Source organism: Pimephales promelas, chromosome 11 (assembly GCF_988280905.1).
Source record: "Pimephales promelas chromosome 11, fPimPro1.hap1.1, whole genome shotgun sequence".
Lineage (NCBI taxonomy): Eukaryota > Metazoa > Chordata > Actinopteri > Cypriniformes > Leuciscidae > Pimephales > Pimephales promelas.
The window spans coordinates 30,941,583-30,963,500 of NC_142779.1; the positions used below are offsets into that span (position 1 = coordinate 30,941,583).

General features: G+C 43.3%; 2 protein-coding genes across 5 annotated transcripts; one reads left to right on the plus strand and one right to left on the minus strand.

The window, feature by feature from the left end:
* Positions 1 to 1,824: 1,824 nt before the first annotated feature.
* LOC148977228 (uncharacterized) lies at positions 1,825 to 7,764 on the minus strand. The gene is made up of 2 exons (XM_089117280.1): positions 6,491 to 7,764; positions 1,825 to 4,254 (listed from the first exon to the last, which is right to left on the minus strand). Exons 1-2 carry the CDS (start codon positions 7,581 to 7,583, stop codon positions 3,206 to 3,208), a joined length of 2,142 nt encoding a protein of 713 aa, XP_088973406.1. The 5' UTR covers positions 7,584 to 7,764; the 3' UTR covers positions 1,825 to 3,205.
* Positions 7,765 to 13,678: 5,914 nt separating this feature from the next.
* On the plus strand, positions 13,679 to 21,659 carry LOC148977229 (serine/threonine-protein kinase pim-2-like). Of its 4 annotated transcripts, none has more exons than XM_089117283.1 (9): positions 13,679 to 13,742; positions 14,652 to 14,729; positions 14,860 to 15,084; positions 18,655 to 18,849; positions 19,040 to 19,134; positions 19,299 to 19,349; positions 19,550 to 19,931; positions 20,038 to 20,217; positions 21,379 to 21,656. In XM_089117283.1, exons 2-9 carry the CDS (start codon positions 14,675 to 14,677, stop codon positions 21,402 to 21,404), a joined length of 1,209 nt encoding a protein of 402 aa, XP_088973409.1. In that variant the 5' UTR covers positions 13,679 to 13,742; positions 14,652 to 14,674; the 3' UTR covers positions 21,405 to 21,656. The 4 variants fall into 4 exon arrangements, with proteins under 4 accessions (XP_088973409.1, XP_088973410.1, XP_088973407.1 ...); XM_089117284.1 differs by lacking the exon at positions 13,679 to 13,742 and adding an exon at positions 20,890 to 21,034 and having other exon boundaries at positions 14,413 to 14,729; positions 21,379 to 21,659; XM_089117281.1 differs by lacking the exon at positions 13,679 to 13,742 and having other exon boundaries at positions 14,414 to 14,729.
* The last annotated feature ends 259 nt before the right edge of the window (positions 21,660 to 21,918 follow it).

Sequence of the window (21,918 nt, forward strand, 5' to 3'; positions counted from 1 at the left end):
GACAAAAATCTTCATTGCAGATTATTCCCTTGGAATTGTAATTGTGATTTATTAATTGGTTTATTTATTTTGTTAATACAACGTTGGTATGAGCCATTACAGTCATTTAAAAAAATATAAAAAATAACACAAAGAAAAATAGGGGCATTAAGGGGTTAATATAGAAACGACAGTTACTATGGTGAATAGTGAATACACAATACTAACAAGAACTGTTTATGAAACATGGAAACTGCTCTGGTGAATAGAATGAAAATCATAACTGCATTGCTTTTATTTCGTGTAATTTACAACGTAACGGTGTTGCATGCTCGTATAGCCTAGTTTCTTTTGCACTTTATATACAGAGGCGATCCAGCGCGCGCCACCGCATTTGCGCGTGCAATTGAGTGTGCGTTACGACTAACGTTACAGTATAACGGGTGACAGGACAGAAAGTCCGTTTTGCTGAGGTGAAAGACTTTATTTCATAACATAACATGCTTTAATCAAGCACGCAAAGTGGAAAAGGAGTGGCTGGGGCGCGGGGAGCAGTGCAGAGAGCTCTGGATCAGCACTCAGCAGCTTGCAAGGATCACAGCGCAAACCTGAATAGCCTATATCGATATGCAATATGGTTTAATTACATATCACATTTAAAAATATATATATTCTTTATATTGATATATCGCTCAGCCTTAATCTCAACATAACTTTTTTTTTTTTTTATCCGAGCACAGATATTGACTCGAATTACTCGTATAATATTCGTACTCGACAAAAGTGCTTTATCCGTACCGGATACTCGTTTCAGCCGAGTATCCGGCTCAACTCTAGCTAGTTTCCACTGAGCAGTACGGTACAGTGCAGAACGGTTCGGGCCGGTAAACCATGATCCGGCTTGGGTTTCCATCGCCAACAGTAAGCTTACTTGATAGCCAGGCGTGGTGTTTGCCGGAGACCCCCAGAAAGATGAAATCATAATTCAAACCCTGATTTTTGCAAAAAGTGAGAGTGACATTACAAAAAAGTTTTAACAATATGAACACTGACTGCACAAGGTATAGCTACAGTAGTCACATTCAAATCCAGACTCAAAACACATCTGTTTAGCTGTGCATTTACTGAATGAGCACTGTGCCACTGTACGTCTGACTGTTTTTACTGTACTGCTTTAACTGCTTTAATACTGCTCTGACTGGAAGAGATTTTGATGGAGAGCGGGAGAGTCTTCACTCCGATGAGGCGAGTGAAGAAGTAAGTTACTTATACTGCTGAGAGTATAAGAAGTCGCTGAGAGCGTCATTAAGGGTAATGGCAGCAGAAACGTGCTCTGTGGGGGCCCCGCTGGGCATTACTGGTGTAGCACCACCCCAGCAGAGTACGTCCCTGGGCTGGAGGTCCAGTTGCACCGTAAACCAGCTCAATCTCTTCCATCTCATATAGGGGTATACTGGAAGAGATTTTGATGGAGAGCGGGAGAGTCTTCACTCCGATGAGGCGAGTGATGAAGTAAGTTACTTATACTGCTGAGAGTATAAGTGTGACGATCAGCAGCCGTGGTGCCCTCGAGAGCCACTAGAGGGCACCCTCTCCCCACGTTTGTTTCCCCATGGACTCTTTGTGTTTCATTATGTTCAGCTGTGTTTCATTATTGGTTATTGAGTTCCTTATTTAAGCCTGAGTTTTCCCTGTGTCCCTTGCGAAGTCTTGTTACCCTGTAAGCGTACAATTCCGAGCGTTATTCCCTGTTCTGTGTCTCCGTGTTTCCCTGGACTCTTGACCCTTGCCTGTTTCCTGGACTGCTCTCGAACCTGTGCTGCCTGCCTCGACCATTGCCTGTTTCACGAGTTCACACTTACATATAATTTTGAGTGAGTAAGATTCAATGCGTATTTGGCGTGCTGTCCGGAGGGAGGGCTCCGAGCTCGGAATTCAGCCCGAACCCAGAGTACTCCCCCCGTATGTAAGTGATTTTTAGAAAGAGGAGTGTGGAGAACTCGGAGTGTGGAGAAGGGGTGGAGGAGGGATGCTGCAAACTGTTAATGGATCGAGGTAAGACTGCTGAGTCTATTTGTACCCTCTTATCATTGATTGCTGATTGCTGTCCACTCGTGTCAATTATCTGAACGTGCTCCTCCCGAACTTAGTTAATAAAACTTCATTTCACGAGTTCACACTTACATATAATTTTGAGTGAGTAAGATTCAATGCGTATTTGGCGTGCTGTCCGGAGGGAGGGCTCCGAGCTCGGAATTCAGCCCGAACCCAGAGTACTCCCCCCAATAGGCAAGAAGCAGAGGACAGCCGCCGGACTAAAGACCCCCCGATGAGTGCCGAGATTGGCGGGCTGGCGTCTTGAGAAGGGGCCTGGATGCTCGATCGGGGAGGCCCGTGATGGTGGCTCACAGCCTGGACTGCCCTCTGAAATGAAAAGGGAAAAACGTGAGTGCTCTACCGGGATTTCAACTGCATCCGCTGTGAGACCAAATGCTCGCTGGATGAAGAGAGAAAATGTAATGCTCTACTGGGAAAGTTCTCACTCCGTCCGCTGAGAGACCAATGCTCGCTGGACGGAAAGAAGAAACTGAGGAGAGGGAAATGAGTGCTTTCCTAGGAGATTTTCTCAAACTGCATCCGCTGTGAGACCAAATGCTCGCTGGATGAAGAGAGAAAATGTAATGCTCTACTGGGAAAGTTCTCACTCCGTCCGCTGAGAGACCAATGCTCGCTGGACGGAAAGAAGAAACTGAGGAGAGGAAAATGAGTGCTTTCCTAGGAGATTTTCTCAAACTGCATCCGCTGTGAGACCAAATGCTCGCTGGATGAAAAGAGAAAATGTAAGTGCTCTACTGGGAAAGCTCTCACTCCGTCCGCTGTGAGACCAATGCTCGCTGGACGGAAAGAGGAAACTGAAAAGAGGGAAGAATGAGTGCTTGCCCAGGAGATTTTCTCACACTGCATCCGCTGTGAGGCCAGATGCTCGCTGGATGGAAGAGAAAATGTAAGTACTCTACTGGGAAAGCTCTCACTCCGTCCGCTGTGAGACCAATGCTCGCTGGACGAAAAGAGGAAACTGAAGAAAGGAAAAATTAGTGTTTGCCCAGGAGATTTTCTCAAACTGCATCCGCTGTGAGGCCAGATGCTCGCTGGATGGAAGAGAAAACGTAAGTGCTCTACTGGGAAAGCTCTCGCTCCGTTCGTTGTGAGACCAATGCTTTTCTCCTTACCCGATGAGGGTTTGGTGGGCTTTTTTAATGTGGAACCGATTGGTCCTGATGTAACTTTGGAAAGCATCAGAGGACCATCTCCCAAGGGCTTGGATCTGCTGTTGGGAGAGTCCTTTTTGGGCTGCTGAAGTTGCTGCCCCGATGCGAAATGAGTGGCTAGAAAAATTCTTTGCTGGAATGCCTGACTGTTGGAGAACAGATTTAAGGTGTTTCTGGAACCAAAAACGTGTCACGGGTTTTTTGGATTCGTCTAAAAACAGGGGTTCCAAAGGAGATTTAGCCTGAGGACTTCTCCATTGCAGATATGCCAGAATTGACTGGTATGGTTGGATTTGCGAAGCGAGGTTGAAAATGTAAATGAAATGGCCTTTTTTGGTTTGGTCAGTCTTACTTTGTTTAATCAAGTATGAAATGGTTTCGCCATCAATTACTGATAAGTCTGAGATGGTGGGGTGGATTTTTGGGTCGAATTTAGAAGTGATGGCGATTTCTGAACATCTGAGAAAACCAAAAAAGGCTAGGATAAACATGGCATCGAGTGTGCGAGCGGAACTAAGGGGCTGGTAACCTGAACGGAGAACCTGAATACATTTGGTGAGAATGTCCAGCGTTATGGGTTGTCTGGCGTCGGGGCGGGTGGGCTGGGATCGTTGAATCCCTTTAATCAGGAGAGAGGTTTGTGAATTGTTTATCTCCACGGAAGGACCGCCATACATCAGTTTATGGAAAAACTGGATGCCGCTCAAATAACCTTTAATGGACCCGACTTGTAGGCCTTTAATGCTATTAAGGTAGGAGATAAAAGAGGTGATTGAAAGAAGAGAAAAATCAGGGAAAGATAAGTTATAAGAGACATGAAATGTTTTAAAACATCTCCAAGCAGTGACGTAGGATTGAAGGGTCCTGGGAGATACTGCTTGGAGGATACCGTCAAGTGATGCTTCGAGCAGTGGTTTTAACGGGTGGGTTACGGGAATATTAGCTCTGAATAGCGAGGAACTGGAGTTGGGAATTGATCCGCCTCTGGAGCCAGCGTCCTGAATTTCTGGAATAGAAAACGAGACAGGGAGTCAGCGATTTGGTTTTTTTGACCCAGGGATGTGTTTAGCAATGATAATGAATTGATCGCAAGCTGAGATCCAGGTGAGACGCCTTAAGAGTGGCATCAGAGCGGGTGAATGGGAACGGCCTTTGTTAATGCAATGTACTGTTGCTTCATTGTCACAATGCACTAAAACGCTGCTAGCGGCCCATTCTTTCCCCCACAGAAAAGCTGCTACTACGAGAGGGTAAAGCTCGAATAAAGCTGAGGATTGGGTTATGTCCTGAAGCTGCGGGGGCCATGGAGCCGCGAACCAACGACCTTGATAAAATCCCCCGAACCCGATTGAGGGTGCGGCATCTGTGAACAATTGGATGTCAATGGGGGATGAAACGAGGTTGTTGTAGAAAAAGGAAAGGCCGTTCCATTGTTTTAGAAATGTTAACCAAAGCCTGAGTTCGTCGCGACATGCTTGAGTTAGAGAGATGCGGTCTTCTAATGAATGGACAGAGGACGCGAGTGAGAGGAGATGCGAGATGAAGGGGCGGCCTTGCGGGATGATGCGTATTGCGAAGTTTAAATGACCGAGCAGGGACAGGAGTTCGCGTTTTGAAAAATTGGATTTTTCAAGGAAAGTAGAGGAGACGAGGATTATTCGGTCGATTTTTTCTTTGGGGAGGGATGCTTGAAATTTGTCCGAATCCAAATTAATTCCTAGGAACTCGATGGACGTTGCAGGGCCCATGGTTTTTTTTTTTTTTTTTTTTTTTTTTTTTTTTCTGTGCAATAGGAATTCCTAGCTCAGAGAAAACGTTTTGAACCGTGAGAATGTGCGCTGCTGGAATAGCATCGGGAGGCGAGATTATTAAAAAGTCGTCTAGCAAGTGAATGAGGTAAGGGATGGCATAGTTGTTCGAAAGGATCCAACAAACGGCTTCTGATAGCATGTCAAATATTTTGGGGCTGCTTTTGCAACCAAATGTTAAACGGACGGCGAAATAATATTTCCCGAGCCAGCAAACTCCAAATAGATGCCATGAACCTGGATGGATAGGCATTACTTTGAAAGCAGAAGTAATGTCGATTTTTGCAAGCCAAGCGCCCCGACCTGCGATTTTTATCATGTCGATAGCCTGATCTATGTCGTGGTATTTGAGCGAAAATTCATCGAGAGGGATCAGGCTGTTTATGCTTGGGAACGGAGAATTGTGCGGGGCTGACAGGTCAATTATTAGGCGTTTTTTACCCGAGAATTTCCTTGTAGCCACTCCAATGGGGCTGACACGAAACGGATTGAATGGAGGATTGTCAAACGGACCGATCATGAAGCCAGACTCAACTTCTTTTTTGATCAGTTTTTCTACAACTTCGGGTTCTGTCAGGGCGGATTGGAGGTTATTGCATATGATGTTTTGAGAAAGCGGGCATTCTAAGCCGGGTTTAAAGCCGTTTTTTAAACCTGACAGCAGATAATCGGTAAATTCGGTATTTGGGTGATGAGCTAGTTCGTGTTGCATGCGCGAAATATTCACAGGAGTCGCCAAATAATTTTTAGATTTTTTATTCACAGACTTGAAGACTGGACATACAATGCGAGCATGGGCGCCGCCACAAAAGCTGCAGATGTGCATGTAGCGGCAGCGCGCTCTTTGACATTTGCCTGCGTTGAAGTGATTACAGGGCTGCCTGCTTTCGTCAAACGTAGAATCTTGAATTGCGCTGGTGGTTGCTGCACGCGGCACATAGCTGGTGGATTTATTATTACTTATTCCCACAAAGGGAAGAGAGGTAGTGTTAACCTGTGGGCATGTTGCGGTTGAGTGAGCCACTGACCTGCAAACTGCACAGGTAATGTTTTTGCAACCTAAAAATACCCTGCTGTGAAGATCAGAGTCGAGTGCACCCCAGTATGTGCACTGATTCCATTGTGCGACTCGCACGGCACTTTTTGCAGAAAAAAGTTTATGGTACGTGTAGAAATGCCCTCCCCCATAGGACAGCGCGAGTTCGGCAATGATTGCTTGATAATCGTTCAGTTCGCGCCGCCTGTGGGGGAAGGTTGAACAGACGATTTCCGTGTAACGTGAAAAAGCAATCGTAAATTCGGGAAATGAAAGGACGCGAGATGAGTGTGTGTTTGTGTTTTTCAGGGTCACTGAAAAATCGCCGCAATCCACTTGGCGGTCTGATTCGGCTGCAGGTAGGAGAGACAACAGAGTGGAGAGGTCTATGTCCATACCTGAGAGGATCTGAGCGCGGATGGATTGAGAAACCGGTGGGGGTTCCATGGCAACTGCATTGAGCGGAACAGGCATCGGAGTGGCTGTGAAAAGAGAATATGGTGATTTAGTTTGTATAATGGAACTGGGAAGGGTATTATCCGGGGCCGCGATTGACGGCTGTGCCCTCGCGATTGGATGACCTGTTGTAAAATTAGAAGGAAAGTTAGTTGGAGGATATGAGGGATGATAGAAAGCGGTGTGAGGTTGTGCTGCAAGCGGAGGCGGGCCTGCGCTTGCTTGAGCTACTGGAGCTGCAGGCCACTGGAAGTGGGCGGGGTTGTAACCTGTTGGGTAGACCTGTTGTTGACATTGTTGGGTCTGTGATGCTAGCGGCGATAGCTTCGCGCTAGTGTATGCAACTGGAGCTGGAGGCCACTGGAAAGGAAAAGGGTTATGTACAGCGGGAGAGTAGAATTGAGCAGCTGTGGGGAGGCCACTGGCCCCGGCTGTATGTGGCATTGCGGCGGCGGAAGCAGAGGTGGAGGGCTGGGCCTCATCAAAAGGTGATAGTGGAGCTGTTGTGACGAAACCTGAAGAGCGGCCCTGGCTCGCTGAGGGCCTGTTGCTGCGGCGGCTCGAAGGGCGAAGCGAGCTGCGTCCTGTGCGAAGAGACGAGGGTGGTGACTGGGCAGGCAAATTTTGAGCCCTGCGGACTTTGCTCTGCCTGTGGGTTGTTTTAGGAGTTGGATTTAACGAGACGTATAAATCATACAGCTCCGCTTTATTCATTTTCCTTGGAGCTTGTAGATCGGAGTTGCCCAGCGCTTGCCTCAAACCAGCCACGGTCCATTTCCCGATGGGTGGGATCGTCGGGACGGCTGAGCGGTAGGAGGAAGCTGGGGAAGAAGATGGAAGTCTTGCCGGAGGCGGCGAAGACTGGTCATGGCGTCTTGTTGAGCGCCGGGCTGATCGGGCCGGTGTGCGGCCGCGAGGAGATGCCGGGGGCTCAGGTGCACCGACCGGCGTAGAAGGGATGACCGTGGGACGAATGGAATGAGAAGTTGCGTCCGAAGTAAATTCTCCGTCGGAAGAGGAGCTTGTTGGAGACATGCTGCGAGTAACCGGAAGTTAACCGAGGCGGCGAGTCTACTGAATGCTGCAAACTGTTAATGGATCGAGGTAAGACTGCTGAGTCTATTTGTACCCTCTTATCATTGATTGCTGATTGCTGTCCACTCGTGTCAATTATCTGAACGTGCTCCTCCCGAACTTAGTTAATAAAACTTCATTTAGACCACGAGTTTCTGGATTGCCCCTTTGTTTAAGTGTTTGCCTGTGTTCATGTCTGCTTGCTTTAATAAAGTGCTGCACATGGATCCGACCGTCTCTGTCCGTACGTTACAGAAGACTTCGCCAAACGAGGATCCAGCAGACTTTCTGCATCTATCCGCCGTGGTCAAGACCCGAGCTTCAATGCTAGCCTCTCATAGTTCTCAGCTGGCGAGACTAACTTCTCTCCTCGAGGAACTAGCTAGCTCCGTGCAATCATGGTCTCCGCAGAGCTCAAGCACAGCGGCTAATCAATAATAATAATAATAATTCGTTACATTTATATAGCGCTTTTCTGGACACTCAAAGCGCTTCACATAGAAGGGGGGATCTCCTCAACCACCACCAATGTGCAGCATCCACCTGGATGATGCGACGGCAGCCATATTGCGCCAGAACGCTCACCACACACCAGCTTACTGGTGGAGAGGAGACAGTGATGAAGCCAATTGGTGTATATGGGGATGATTAGGAGGCCATGATAGACAGAGGCTACTGGGCAAATTTGGCCAGGATGCCGGGGTTACACCCCTGCTCTTACGAAAGACATCCTGGGATTTTTTATGACCACAGAGAGTCAGGACCTCGGTTTAACGTCTCATCCGAAGGACGGTGCTCTTTTTGACAGCATAGTGTCCCCATCACTTTGCTGGGGCGTTAGGACCCACACGGACCACAGGGTGAGCACCACCTGCTGGCCACACTAACACCTCTACCAGCAGCAACCTGGCTTTCTCAGAAGGTCTCCCATCCAGGTACTAACCAGGCTCAGCCCTGCTTAGCTTAAATGGGCAACCAGTCTTGGGTTACAGGGTGATATGGCTGCTGGCATATATGGCAATCAAGCCCAAACCCCCGCTGCACCTGTTCCACCGCAACCCTGTGTGAGTACCGCATGCAGTAATTCCAGTACGCCGTTTCCCGAGAAGTTTAATGGCTCACCTGAAGCGTGTGAAGGATTTCTTCAGCAGTGCAGTTTATGAAACATCAGCCCCAGTTATACGCCTCGGATACCGACCACGTTTCTTTCATCTGCTCACTGTTGACTGGAAAGGCTCTGGAGTGGGCAGGCACGTTTTGGGAACCAGGTCGGATGTCGTTTCCTCCTTTCGACGTGTTTACCGCCCTGTTCAGAAAGGCTTTTGAACTCCCCGCAGAAAAGGAGGGTCTCGAGGAACTGCTCTTTTCCCTGCGCCGGGGAGGTTCGTATGCGGCGGATTTCTCTCACTCACTCCGCACGCCGCATAAGCCTCAGCTCGCTAAACTGTTTGATCCTCCCTTAAGGACCGTCAGAGGAGCTTCTAAGCATATCTTTCCTGCCAAAACCACTCATCATGTCGGACCCCTCGAGCCCGTATCCCGCACTGGCCCTGTTAAAAGTGCTGTTCCTAAGACAGCGGAGCTGACGCGGGTCGAACCGGAGTTTGACCGCGTGCCAGCCGACTCGAGTGAGTCAAGTGCCGAGCTGAGTGAATCAAGTGAGTCAAATAGCGAGCTGAGTGAATCGAGTGCCGAGTCAAGTGAGTCAAGTGCTGAGCCGAGTGAATCAAGTGTGTCCAGTGTTGAATTTAGTCTGTCCAGTGAGTCTTCAGTTCAAGTAATTGAATCTCCAGTTCAGGTGAGTGCTGCATCTCCAGTTCAAGTGAGCGCTGCATCTCCAGTTCAAGTGAGCGCTGCATCTCCAGTTCAGGTGAGCGCTGCATCTCCAGTTCAGGTGAGCGCTGCATCTCCAGTTCAAGTGAGCGCTGCATCTCCAGTTCAAGTGAGCGAGTTGTCCAGCCCTGTGACGCGCCGCCGCAGGAGGAGGAGAAGGAGGACTCGTTCGGTTCGCCAGGCCCCGGTGAGCGTGCCCAGACTCCTCGCTCTGCCGGCCCCGCCTCTGCGCCTCGCCCTGCCGGCCCCGCCTCTGCGCCTCGCCCTGCCGGCCCCGCCTCTGCGCCTCGCTCTGCCGGCCCCGCCTCTGCGCCTCGCTCTGCCTGCACCCTTTAAGCTCCGGGAGGCCTTTCCTGTACCCGTTCACCACCCAGAGGTTCCTCCCGTGAATTTCCCCAAGTATTTTTTTTTGGGGGGGCAGTAGGTACTCTGTGGGGGCCATGGAGGTGATCCTGACATGGACCTCTGAGTCTGTGAGGGCCATGGAGGCGAGGCTGTCATGGACCTCGCCTGTGTCTGCTCCGCCCTGGCCGCCATCACGTCCTGCTCCTACCTGGTCACCCACGCTCCACGGCCCCAGGCCTCTCCATGTGCCTGGCCTCCTGCCTCTCCATGGGCCTGGCCCTCCATCCCAGCCCCCGTTGACCTCCCCCCGGAGCTCTTAGGAGCGTCTGGAAGCCGTGGTGCCCTCGAGAGCCACTAGAGGGCACCCTCTCCCCACGTTTGTTTCCCCATGGACTCTTTGTGTTTCATTATGTTCAGCTGTGTTTCATTATTGGTTATTGAGTTCCTTATTTAAGCCTGAGTTTTCCCTGTGTCCCTTGCGAAGTCTTGTTACCCTGTAAGCGTACAATTCCGAGCGTTTTTCCCTGTTCTGTGTCTCCGTGTTTCCCTGGACTCTTGACCCTTGCCTGTTTCCTGGACTGTTCACGAACCTGTGCTGCCTGCCTCGACCATTGCCTGTTTAGACCACGAGTTTCTGGATTGCCCCTTTGTTTAAGTGTTTGCCTGTGTTCATGTCTGCTTGCTTTAATAAAGTGCTGCACATGGATCCGACCGTCTCTGTCCGTACGTTACAATAAGAAGTCGCTGAGAGCGTCGTTAAGGGGAGAAAAGTGCTCTGTGGGGGCCCCGCTGGGCATTACTGGTGTAGCACCACCCCAGCAGAGTACGTACGACGCTCTACATCCCTGGGCTAGAGGTCCAGTTGCACCGTAAACCAACTCAATCTCTTCCATCTCAGATAGGGGTATTACTTTATTTTATTTTATTTTTACTCTTAACTGTTTTTATTTATATTGATTGCATTTACTTGAATACTTGAATTCATTAACAATGTCAAGCTCCTGTCCTCTGAAGAATACATTAGAATGTGACACCTTCATACTTTGTTTGGTTTGGTGAATGCCATACAGACCGTTTTTTTTTTTTTTTTTTGGTGTTTAGACATGACTTAGTTAGCCAATCATCAATATGAGCCATTGCCGAAGTGAGTTGGGATGCTATGTCCAGATAGTTCTTACCATGTGTAAATATTACAGCATCATCTGCACACTGTACAACTGGACATCAACGTTTTTACATACTTCTGGCAGGTCATTAATATAAAGTGTGAATAAAATCGGACCAAGTATGGAGCCTAGTATGAGGACGGTTTCCCATGTTGGTGACGGAGAAGCCTCTGAACTGCACAACATCAGCCAAGCTGGGAGCAACAATGCATGTTGGGAGACACTCATGACTACTGCAGTGCTGAGGGTGCAGTTCCTTGGGAGCCACAGGCATGAGCGATTCTTCACAGAAGCAAACCAAAGGCTCTTTTAAGAGCCACCCACATTTGAAAAAAAGAGCAATTTTTTTCCTGTGTCATTTAAAACAATGATATGCTGACTGCATGTCCATGGTATCTCCATGCAAATAAATCTTATTGTGAACACACTCTAATAGGCTATGAACTGTAATGTGTACTAAATTGTTTTATATATCAAATTATGAGGGTAAATGTAGAAAATAATTATGTAATTAATTATGTAACAATCAAATGATGAAATAATTAGGATTTAATTAAGAATTTTTCAGCAAATTATCCTCTTAACAATCACAAAAAGGAACAGATTAAACTGAAGCATGTGTCTTTATTTATCAAAACTGACCTGAGAGTGTTTTTTAAAAGATTTAACTTGGTAAAAGTGGAAAATAATAATAATATATAATATTTTACGCAGTGTTTAATATGTGGCGATGTTTGGTCTTTAAAAATCGGACATAACACAAAATCTTTAAATGCACCAGAAATAACGTTGCTGTTAATCTTTGACATATTCAAGACTCTGATAATCCAAATCTAAAGTTTTCTCTTTGCAGTTAGTGTATTGAAAATAATTACATTTTTGTGTTTTTTTCCTCTTGTACAAATTGATGGTATCGCCCAACCCAGTCTCATATAAAAATGTAATTAAAGGGTTAAAATCCTGAAATTTAATAAATATTTGGTAGTTATGATGAGAACTGATGCTGGTTAAAAGATTTAACTTGGTAAAAGTGGAAAATAATAATAATATTTTAGGCAATGTTTAATATGTGGCCATTTTTGGCCCTTAAAGCACTCAACTGCGTAAAAAATCTAATGCAACACAAGGGTTAAATTAACTTGTTACATTATGTTATTATGTTTATACATTGTTGTTACACTTGTTATTGGAGTGTTTTGATCATTTTGTACCTTGTATTTTGAACAGGAGAGTCACGAACGCTCATCATCAACTGAGCAAGGCGAGCATTTGTGCTTATAAAACTTAAACTTTTTTATTTATTTTTTAAATGACAGATCGTTTCGCTATCTGGTTAGCTTTTTTTCAATTTTTGACAAGCATCGGTTAATACTGGAGCCACAATTTCAAAACTCTTCACAAATTCAGCCAATACTGACCAAACTGTGAATCATTTTGCAGTGCTTTCCCTTAAAATAAGCGCCTGGGGCATGGTAATGTTGGGAATACTGTCTTTCTGTCATTTCTTTTTTTGGGGGTGACGGGCAGACGATGAATAAGGGTCTTATCTAGGACCCTTCGAGTCGTGACTCGAAAAAAGTTTTGTTCATTTTGATAAACGAGTTTGAACAGGAGAGTCATGAACGCTCATCATCAACAGAGCAAGGCGAGCATTTGTGCTTATAAAACTTAAATTTTTTAATTTATTTTTTAAGTGAGCGATCTTTTCGCTAGATAAGACCCTTATTCATCGTCTGGTGTCGTTTAATACATTTGAAGCTGCACTGAAACTCTCATTTGGACCTTGAACCGTTTGTTTCCCAATAAAGTCCATTATATGGAGAAAATCCAGGAATGTTTTCATCAAAAACCTTCATTTCTTTTCAACTGAAGAAAGAAAGACATGGACATCTTGGATCAGAAGTGTAAGGTGTCAGGATCTCAGAGACTTAGGTTAGGCAAAGAATCCTAAAAAATGACCCCCCTCTTAATAAGAATCATAAGCTGAAGTGTATTAGCACCAGAACCACATCATCGTGTTACCTCTGTTTGAAGAATTCATCTTCCAGAATATGGCAGTAGGTTTTGGAAGTAAATTTTAGTCCTCCTCTGCAAAACGGACTTCGGGATATAGCGGGAGATGGACTGAAAATGAACTTCTAAAATCTTACTGTGATCTTGTGATTCTTATTAGGTGGGGGTCGGGTTTTTTTTTAGGGTTCTTTACCTCTCTCTCTCTCTCTCTCTCTCTCTCTCTCTCTCTCTCTCTCTCTCTCTCTCTGGCTTATTTTATCTATAAAAGAAAACGTTAATTATGATTATGCTAATGATTGGATGTTAATAATTATGTACACCTGAATATAAGACGTTTTTCATTTCTAGACTTCATGAACAATCACATATCACTTATAAATGATTCAATGCAAAATGAATAGTAGTTATTAAGATTAATGTGGTTTGGAATTGGTAAAATGAATATGAAAAAGAAATATATAAAATGAAAGAAAAAAAAAATATTATCAAAAATTTCTGTACCGTATTTTTCTAAACGCATGCTCAAATTAGTTTGTTTGTGTCAGACCCTCCCACTTTTGATTTAAGTGAATCAAAATTGATTTGAAATATTTTGGCCTTGCGTGATTGGACCGTTCTCGACTTTCAAGGTAAAGAGGCGCAATTTCTCTTTCAAGATTAATTTTAAATCGGTTTTATCTTTACAAAAATGCTTTCTCAGGGCGTTCAAACGAAGACAAAAATAAGGATGATGGAGCTTGGGAGTTGGCTAGCTGGATGTGATGTAAGTCATGCTTTTTTATTGTTTTACCTGTTTGCTGTTTCAAAGTCCTGTCACGTAACGTTAAGCGTTGTGGGCAATGCCAATGACAGAAGCGGGTAAATGAAACAATGCAGTTTAACTTGAGGCGATCGTCGGGGATCAAGCACAATCGCTTGTGTTGATGATATTAGTTATACAATAGACATGTCTCTTTTCAAATAAAATATGTGTTTATGGTAGTATTAATATATGTGCTAAATAGACAAATTAATATAGTGCCTCTTCTTTAATTGTTTCTGTCATGTCTGCAACTTGGCAGATGATAAGGATATGTTGTCAAGATCATTAAATTTAAAAAAGTATGGTCTGTAAGTTTTTTCAAACTCATTATTGCACTTTATTCAACTTTATGAAACTATAATGAATTTATAGGCTATTCTGATTACAAGTTATTAACGATTTTCTTTTAGTGATCTTTAAGTATTCCTCTGGTGGTCAACCTTATTTCATGCTTTATAGACTGTAAAAAAGGCTTTAACATATTAGTTTTAGCTAAGTAGTAATGACACATGATTATATCACTTGTTAAATGGTTGTTTTACGATAACATTCAGTCCTGTATTCCTGATTCAGTTTGTTTGCAGATTCGATGTGCACTCAAGCGTGACTCGCACTACTTCAGGTATTTTGAATAATGCGGTTGACGTCACAGTCAAACGTTAGATCGCTCTCTTTGTTGACTGAAAGACGAGGCGAATTCAGACAGTTGCTGAATATTTTCTGCGTTGTGTGTTGTGTTGTATTGTATGGTACTTGTATCATTTAATTGCAGTTTGAAGAAGATGTCAGGCCCGACCCAGGCACAGAGTCAGGAGCTTATTCCTGGATGTTCAACACCTCGGTCTTGTGAGTTCGTTTCTGTGCCCACAGGTTCGGCTCACAGGAAGAGAGAGATGCAGAGGTCAAATGATGGACGTCCGTCCACTTCATCCAAACACTATCGCATAGGTTAGTATAGGCTTTTATTAAAGTGAATAAATGATTTGTCATTGAAAATAGAAAGTTGATTTTGTGTGTGTGTGTGACCACTGACAATTGATTATTAATATTATTAAAAATGTCTGAATTATTCCATCAGGCCGCTTCAGATGCAGGAGAGTTGTTTCCAGGAGCAGTAACAACAGATCTGAGAGCCAACATGAACCAGGCAGTGACGGAAACAGGAGTTTGTCCAGATGCGACAGCTTCCAGTGGATGTGTCCTCCACTGCCTGGTCAAGTTCCCGTCGAGCCAACCGACATTTCTAATGTCCCGACTGCTCATGGTGCCGTGGAGGCTTCACCTGTGAACAACAGCTCGACAGGTGAGATTGAAATAAGGCAGAATGATGAATACACACAGTTTCTCAGCAATTTTTTTCTGAAATATTTTAGTTGGACAAAACGTTCTTAGAATATATTTTTGTTAAAGGAACACTCCGACTTTTTGGGACTTTAGCCTATTCACCTTACCCCCCAGAGTTAGATAAGTCCATACATACCTTTTTCATCTCCGTGCGTGCTATAAGTCTGTTTGACGCACCCACCGCTAGCCTAGCTTAGCACAAAGACTGGATGTGAATGGTTGCAGCTTTCATACTAATCCAAATGAGTGACAAAATAACGCAAACGTTTTCCTATTTACATGTTGTGGTTTGTATAGTCACAGAGTGTGCAAATATCAAGGCCATATGAGACACAGACATCTTTTGACCGTATAAATACTATATTTTCTGAAGGGGAAGCACTGCTACTTGGGCAGAGGGATAACAATCACCTGAGACGCACCGTGACGAGGAGCAGAGAGTTCGCTTCGCTCAGCGTTGGAATAAAGAGTCAGCAATTACTAACGTTAGATAGAAAAGCATAGTTTATCATGGGTGTTTGCTTTATTGTATGAGCTGTGACAATAAACAGGGGAGACCAGGTAATACAGTACCATGTTTCATTGATTTCCAACCAAAAACGCACCCAGATTTATAAATATCACATGAATAAATAATTATTATTACAGGAATCAATATATTTTAAATGCAATTTATTAGCTGAACCAAATGTAGGCTATTCAACAGTAGCCTATATAATATACTGTATACTATAGGATAGAATAAGGGGAAAGTAATAGCACAAATTGTTTTTGCACAATGAACTCACAGCCTATCGTACCCTTTTGCACGCTCAAGTTCGTTATTTCCATGGTTATTTCAAATTTAGGCTACTAGGCGCGCCGCGCGCAGGGTGCAAGTTCAACGCGGTAAACGCGCTCGTTTATTTTCCCCAAGCGCGTCCGCACCGCATCAAGATAAAAACATATTCATACCCTAATCATATAATAGTGTCACTAACGTTACATTAGATCTGGCTAAAGGCACTGTTACAGTAGGTCATCTAAAAACATAACGGAACACTTACCTCAGCCGCAGGTGATCCACTTGTCCTGTCTGTGCTATCGATGGGATGGCCGTATCCTTCAGCACATTATGGTCCGTGTGGCAAATTCCATTTTTTCAAAATAGTCGTCCTCATTGAAATGTACCGAGCAAACATAATGTCCCTTGATAATCTTAGGTGTGTTTGGATAAATATCCAGAGTAAGTTAGCCATTTCTTCATCCAGTCAGCATTTTTAGTTGGAATTCTGTGAAACATGGTATTACCTCCCCTGTTTACTGTCGCAGCTATTTACAATAGAGCGAAAACCCATGACTCTAAAGTAAACTACGCTTTTACTATTTATAAATTGCTGACTCTATTACCCAAACACCGAGCGAACTCTCCGCTCCTCACCACGCCGTGTCTCCGGTGATGCGGTTATTACGCCGTCAAAGTAGCAGTGCTTCGCCTTCAGAGAATAGTTCCCAGGTTTTATACGGTTAAAAGATGTCTGTGTCTCATTTGACTTTGTTATTTGTACATTATGTGACTATACAAATCACAACATGTAAATAGGAAAACGTTTGCGTTATTTTGCCACTCATTTGGATCAGTATGAAAGCTGCAACCATTCACATCGAGTCTTTGTGCTAAGCTAGGCTAGCGGTGGGTGCGTCAAACAGACTTATAGCACGCACGGAGATGAAAAAGGTATGTATGGACTTATCTAACTCTGGGGGGTAAGGTGAATAGGCTAAAGTCCCAAAAAGTCGGAGTGTTCCTTTAAGCCAACAAGCCATGAACTCACTCAGCTGACACACACACACACACACACACACACACACGAAGACACACGCACAATCCCAAAAAGAGTTCTGTTTCACAACATATTGTGTTTGAATGGTCAAATACTGACAAAATTGTCCAAATGGCTGTTGTGACCAGTGTTCATGTAAACAGAGTTGGTTAAGTTATGTCTTTAATATAAATCAATGTTGATTTAAATATAGGCTGTTATATTTAATAAGAAATAAATGTGAAATATATTTTAAGACATGATGGCTCATATGACCTTTACCATTGCCAGAACTGTGCCAAATAATAATGCCTGGAAATGAATGGTCTATTTTTAATAAAAGATATATATATATATTAAAACAACAACTATTATTACATAATATTGTGAAAGAAACTTTTGGTCACCCCTAAGGGACATTTGTGCAGGTATTGAGCAGAAACATGGCGTTGTGAGGCGGATAGCTTGGAAATATTTACATTATTTTGGATTTGTGACATTAAAGATAAAATTGAACAGTTAAATGGAAGTTCTATCATTATATCATTTTTAAATGTGAGGTCAGAGATGTTTATAATGTTTTTTTTTTATGCTTAATTTTTTCCCTTTTGTTACAGAAAAACGTACAAAAGGAAAGAAGATGAAAAGAATTCGTTCGTTCCTCAGGAACGTGTGGACGGCTGTAAAGAGTCCGTCCGGCTGCTGTTCTGACAGTAAAGATGTGGATGTTGTGGAGCCTTTCGTTCCTCCACTAGATCTGGACTTGGAGCCTGATTCTGATCCAGATCACTCCGACAGCCTCACTAGTAGTGTGTCCAGTTCCGACAGCCTCAACAGTAGTGTGTCCAGTTCCGACAGCCTTAACAGGAGTTTGTCCAGATCCGACAGCTTCCAAGAGGGGATCTGTCCTCCACCGCCTAGTCAAGTTTCCATCGAGCCAACCGACACTTCTAATGTCCCGACTGCTCATGGTGCCGTGGAGGCTTCACCTGTGAACAACAGCTCGACAGGTGAGATTGAAATAAGGCAGAATGATGAATACACACAGTTTCTCAGCAATTTTTTCTGAAATATTTTAGTTGGACAAAACGTTCTTAGAATATATTTTTGTTAAGCCAACAAGCCATGAACTCACTCAGCTGACACACACACACACACACGAAGACACACGCACAAACCCAAACAGAGTTCTGTTTCACAACATATTGCGTTTGAATGGTCAAATACTGACAAAATTGTCCAAATGGCTGTTGTGACCAGTGTTCATGTAAACAGAGTTGGTTAAGTTATGTCTTTAATATAAATCAATGTTGATTTAAATATAGGCTATTATATTTAATAAGAAATAAATGTGAAATATATTTTAAGACATGATGGCTCATATGACCTTTACCATTGCCAGAACTGTGCCAAATAATAATGCCTGGAAATGAATGGTCTATTTTTAATAAAAGATATATAAAAAAAAAAAACAACAACTATTATTACATAATATTGTGAAAGAAACTTTTGGTCACCCCTAAGGGACATTTGTGCAGGTATTGAGCAGAAACATGGCGTCGTCAGGCGGATAGCTTGGAAATATTTGCATTATTTTGGATTTGTGACATTAAAAATAAAATTGAACAGTTAAATTGAAGTTCTATCATTCTCTCATTTTTAAATGTGAGGTCAGAGATGTTTATAATGTTTTTTTTTATTCTGAATTTTTTTCCCCTTTGTTCCAGAAAAACCTACAAAAGGAAAGAAGATGAAAAGAATTCGTTCGTTCCTCAGGAACGTGTGGACGGCTGTAAAGAGTCCGTCCGGCTGCTGTTCTGACAGTAAAGCTGTGGATGTTGTGGAGCCTTTCGTTCCTCCACTAGATCTGCTCTCGGAGCCTGATTCTGATTCACGTCAGTCCGGTGTCGAGCCAAATCATGGTAAATCTGCAGTCCTTGTTTCTCAAACGTTGTTTTAAACCGTATTATCGTCTTGTTTTCCACTAAAGATATCTTGAGGCTTGTTTTCAGAATATTCATATTATTTTTTCGACCAGCACGGATATTTTTAATATAAAACAAAGGATCTAGCAAGCTCATATATTTCTCTTATTTTCTGTTTGTTTTTCAGACTCCTTCAAGTCTCTCTATAACGCGGGAGAGATGATTGGATGCGGAGGATACGGAAGAGTGTTCAAAGGAACACGGAAATTTGATGGCAAAAAGGTTTTTGCTGAATTATATAAACATTTTGCTCTTGCATGCATCAAAACATATTTAATACACAGGGTTTTATACTTAGATGCTCGAATCATAAATGTTATGTGCAAGGTCAGGCGCTTGAATGTTGTTACTCTTATTGAATTCTGTTTCTTTTTTCATTTTTGCAGGTTGCTATCAAGCGGATGCGCAAGACTTCCGACGATCTTTATCTCGCTATGGTAAGTTGGCCAAAAGCTGAATGTGTATTTAGTTGTTGAAGTGTTGATTACTGTAATTAATACACCTGTAGGAAACATTAGGTGTAAATGTAGAAGACGAATAAGCCTGCAAAGCCACTGTTGATCTTGTCCACCAAAATCAAAGAAAAATTATGTTTTCTTCAGATATTTACCCAGCTAACCTTTTGTCTTTTCTCCAGCCTGGGCATCCCAAACCTCTCATTGCAGAAGTGGCTGTGCTGCTAATGATGAGGGAAGAACCCGTAAGCCCGTACGCCATACAACTACACGATTGGTTTGAACACCCTCGAAAATTCACCCTGGTGATGGAGTATCCCGAACCCTGCGAGAGTTTGCTGGACTTCATCTATGATAATCCTCAACTGGACGAATCAACAGCACGGCTCATCATGCGACAGGCTGTGCTGGCAGTGCAACACTGCATTGAGCATAATGTCTTTTACAATGATATTCATGCGGACAATTTCCTGGTGAAGAAAGACACTTTAGAGCTCAAGCTGATCGACTTTGGCTCTGGACAGATACTTAATAGTGATGGGTATGACAGCAACGTTTACATTGGTGAGCATTTTGGAAGTTTGGAAACCTAGATGTAATGACTTGCTGATTCTTTGACACTTAAAATTTTTTTTCTCAACAATGCACAAATGTCTTGCTTACCTTACAGGAGTAAAGTTTTACTTCCCACCTGAAGTCCTCACAGAGCCTTGGTTTCACCCCGTCCCAGTAAATGTTTGGGCTCTAGGAGTGTTGTTGTACGAGATGATGAACACATGTCCTCCTTTTCGGAATCCAAAGGAAATCACAAAAGCCAAAGTTAGGTTTCAGAATGCCAACTTATCCAACGGTGAGTGAATAATATTGATGACATTGATAAACACCCAAAGCAAAGGCTCTGTGCAGTTAAGAAACAGTTAAAGGTGAAGTATGTGAAGTATGAAGTATGTTTTTTTTTTTGTTCATCAATTACTATTAGTATGCCATTTGTGGGTTTATCTCCCCCAAAAGTGTAAAAAGGCTCCATCTTATCATTGAGAGCCATCAATCTTTTTCCAGCTCAACCTATAGTGTTTGGGGGCGTGGCTATTGTAGCAGGCGGAGCCTGAGGGTGTTTAGTCACAGTGGGATCGTAGGAAAAATTCACTGCATTTATTAATACCATACAGCATCATCATGCACCCGTTCATAAGGACAAATGCAACACAGCTAAAAGTATTCCTAATATGTTGGACCTGAAACATGTGTTCACATGGACCAGTAAGAGCTGTGTTTGTGATGTTTGAGCTGGGGGAGCCGTGGCACACGAAAGAGACGTTTGCAAGATTGTTTGAAATATGCTTTATTTTTTGTAATTCCCCAAGGTGCCACTAGTCCAGCAGAAAATACATACTTCATCTTTTAAGGAAACACTTTTTTTAATTAAATTTTTCATGTTTCAGAGATGCTGTTTTCATAAATGCCTACATTAGTGTCACATGGTCATGACTAACCGGCTCTATCCTTATTAAAATGTGTACAGAATGCAGGGATCTGATTATCCAGTGCCTAACCCTGGATCCAACTAAACGCCCGACGTTAGAGCAGATCTTACAACATAGATGGTTTAGAAATGATCTACTGTAGAATGGAGAAGTTCAGGAGATTCATTCGATCAGAGATTTCAGGTGTGAAGAAGTGTAACAGAGTAGGATACAACATTTGTGATGTCGTTTATCTTCATTTCTGGATTTGTTTTGTAGTGAGATTTTCAAATATGTTTAGTGAATTGAGTTCATTTTAATGTTCTTGTTATAGTCAAGTCAAGTCACTTTCATTTATATAGAGCTTTATACAATAGAGAGTGTTTCAAAGCAGCTTCACAGTAATAAACAGAAAAGAGACATCCATGTTGTTCATATGATCTTTGTATTGGATATGATATAACATTTTTGGCTTACCGAAGTCCAGCCCAACGACTGGAATGTAATAAACTGTCAGCGCGAATAATTGTTTTGGTTTTCTTCTCCAGGGTTGGACACACCATCCAGTCTATAAAGAACACTGGTTTAAATGCAGGATTGGATGGATATCATCCTGACAGAAAAACTCAAGCCACTCACGTGAGCCGCTTCACCAGAGAGATCAGAGCCTGTCCACGTCTGAGTAAGAACATGAGAGACTGAAGACTGGAAAGGTAAATTAAGTGATGTCATCACCGCCACATTTGCTTTGGTAAGTCAAGTCACCTTTATTTATATAGCGCTTTATACAATTCAGATTGTTTCAAAGCCTTTTTACCTTGATAACAGGAAGATAATGATCTATGCCTAAGTTTACATGCAGCCAATAACGGCCATGTAAACACCGGCAAAAACCCGAATATGCTCATATCCCGGATTTTAAAAACTGGGATATTATACCTGGGGTACCCCTTTTCTAACCCGAATTTTTGGTCATGTAAACACGTATCGGCATATCCTCATAGTGATTTGTGTTCTGCGCATGTTCTATTCGCAAGGAATCTTGGTCATTTGAGTAGAGAAACTTCTCGGCGCATACAAAAATCTGC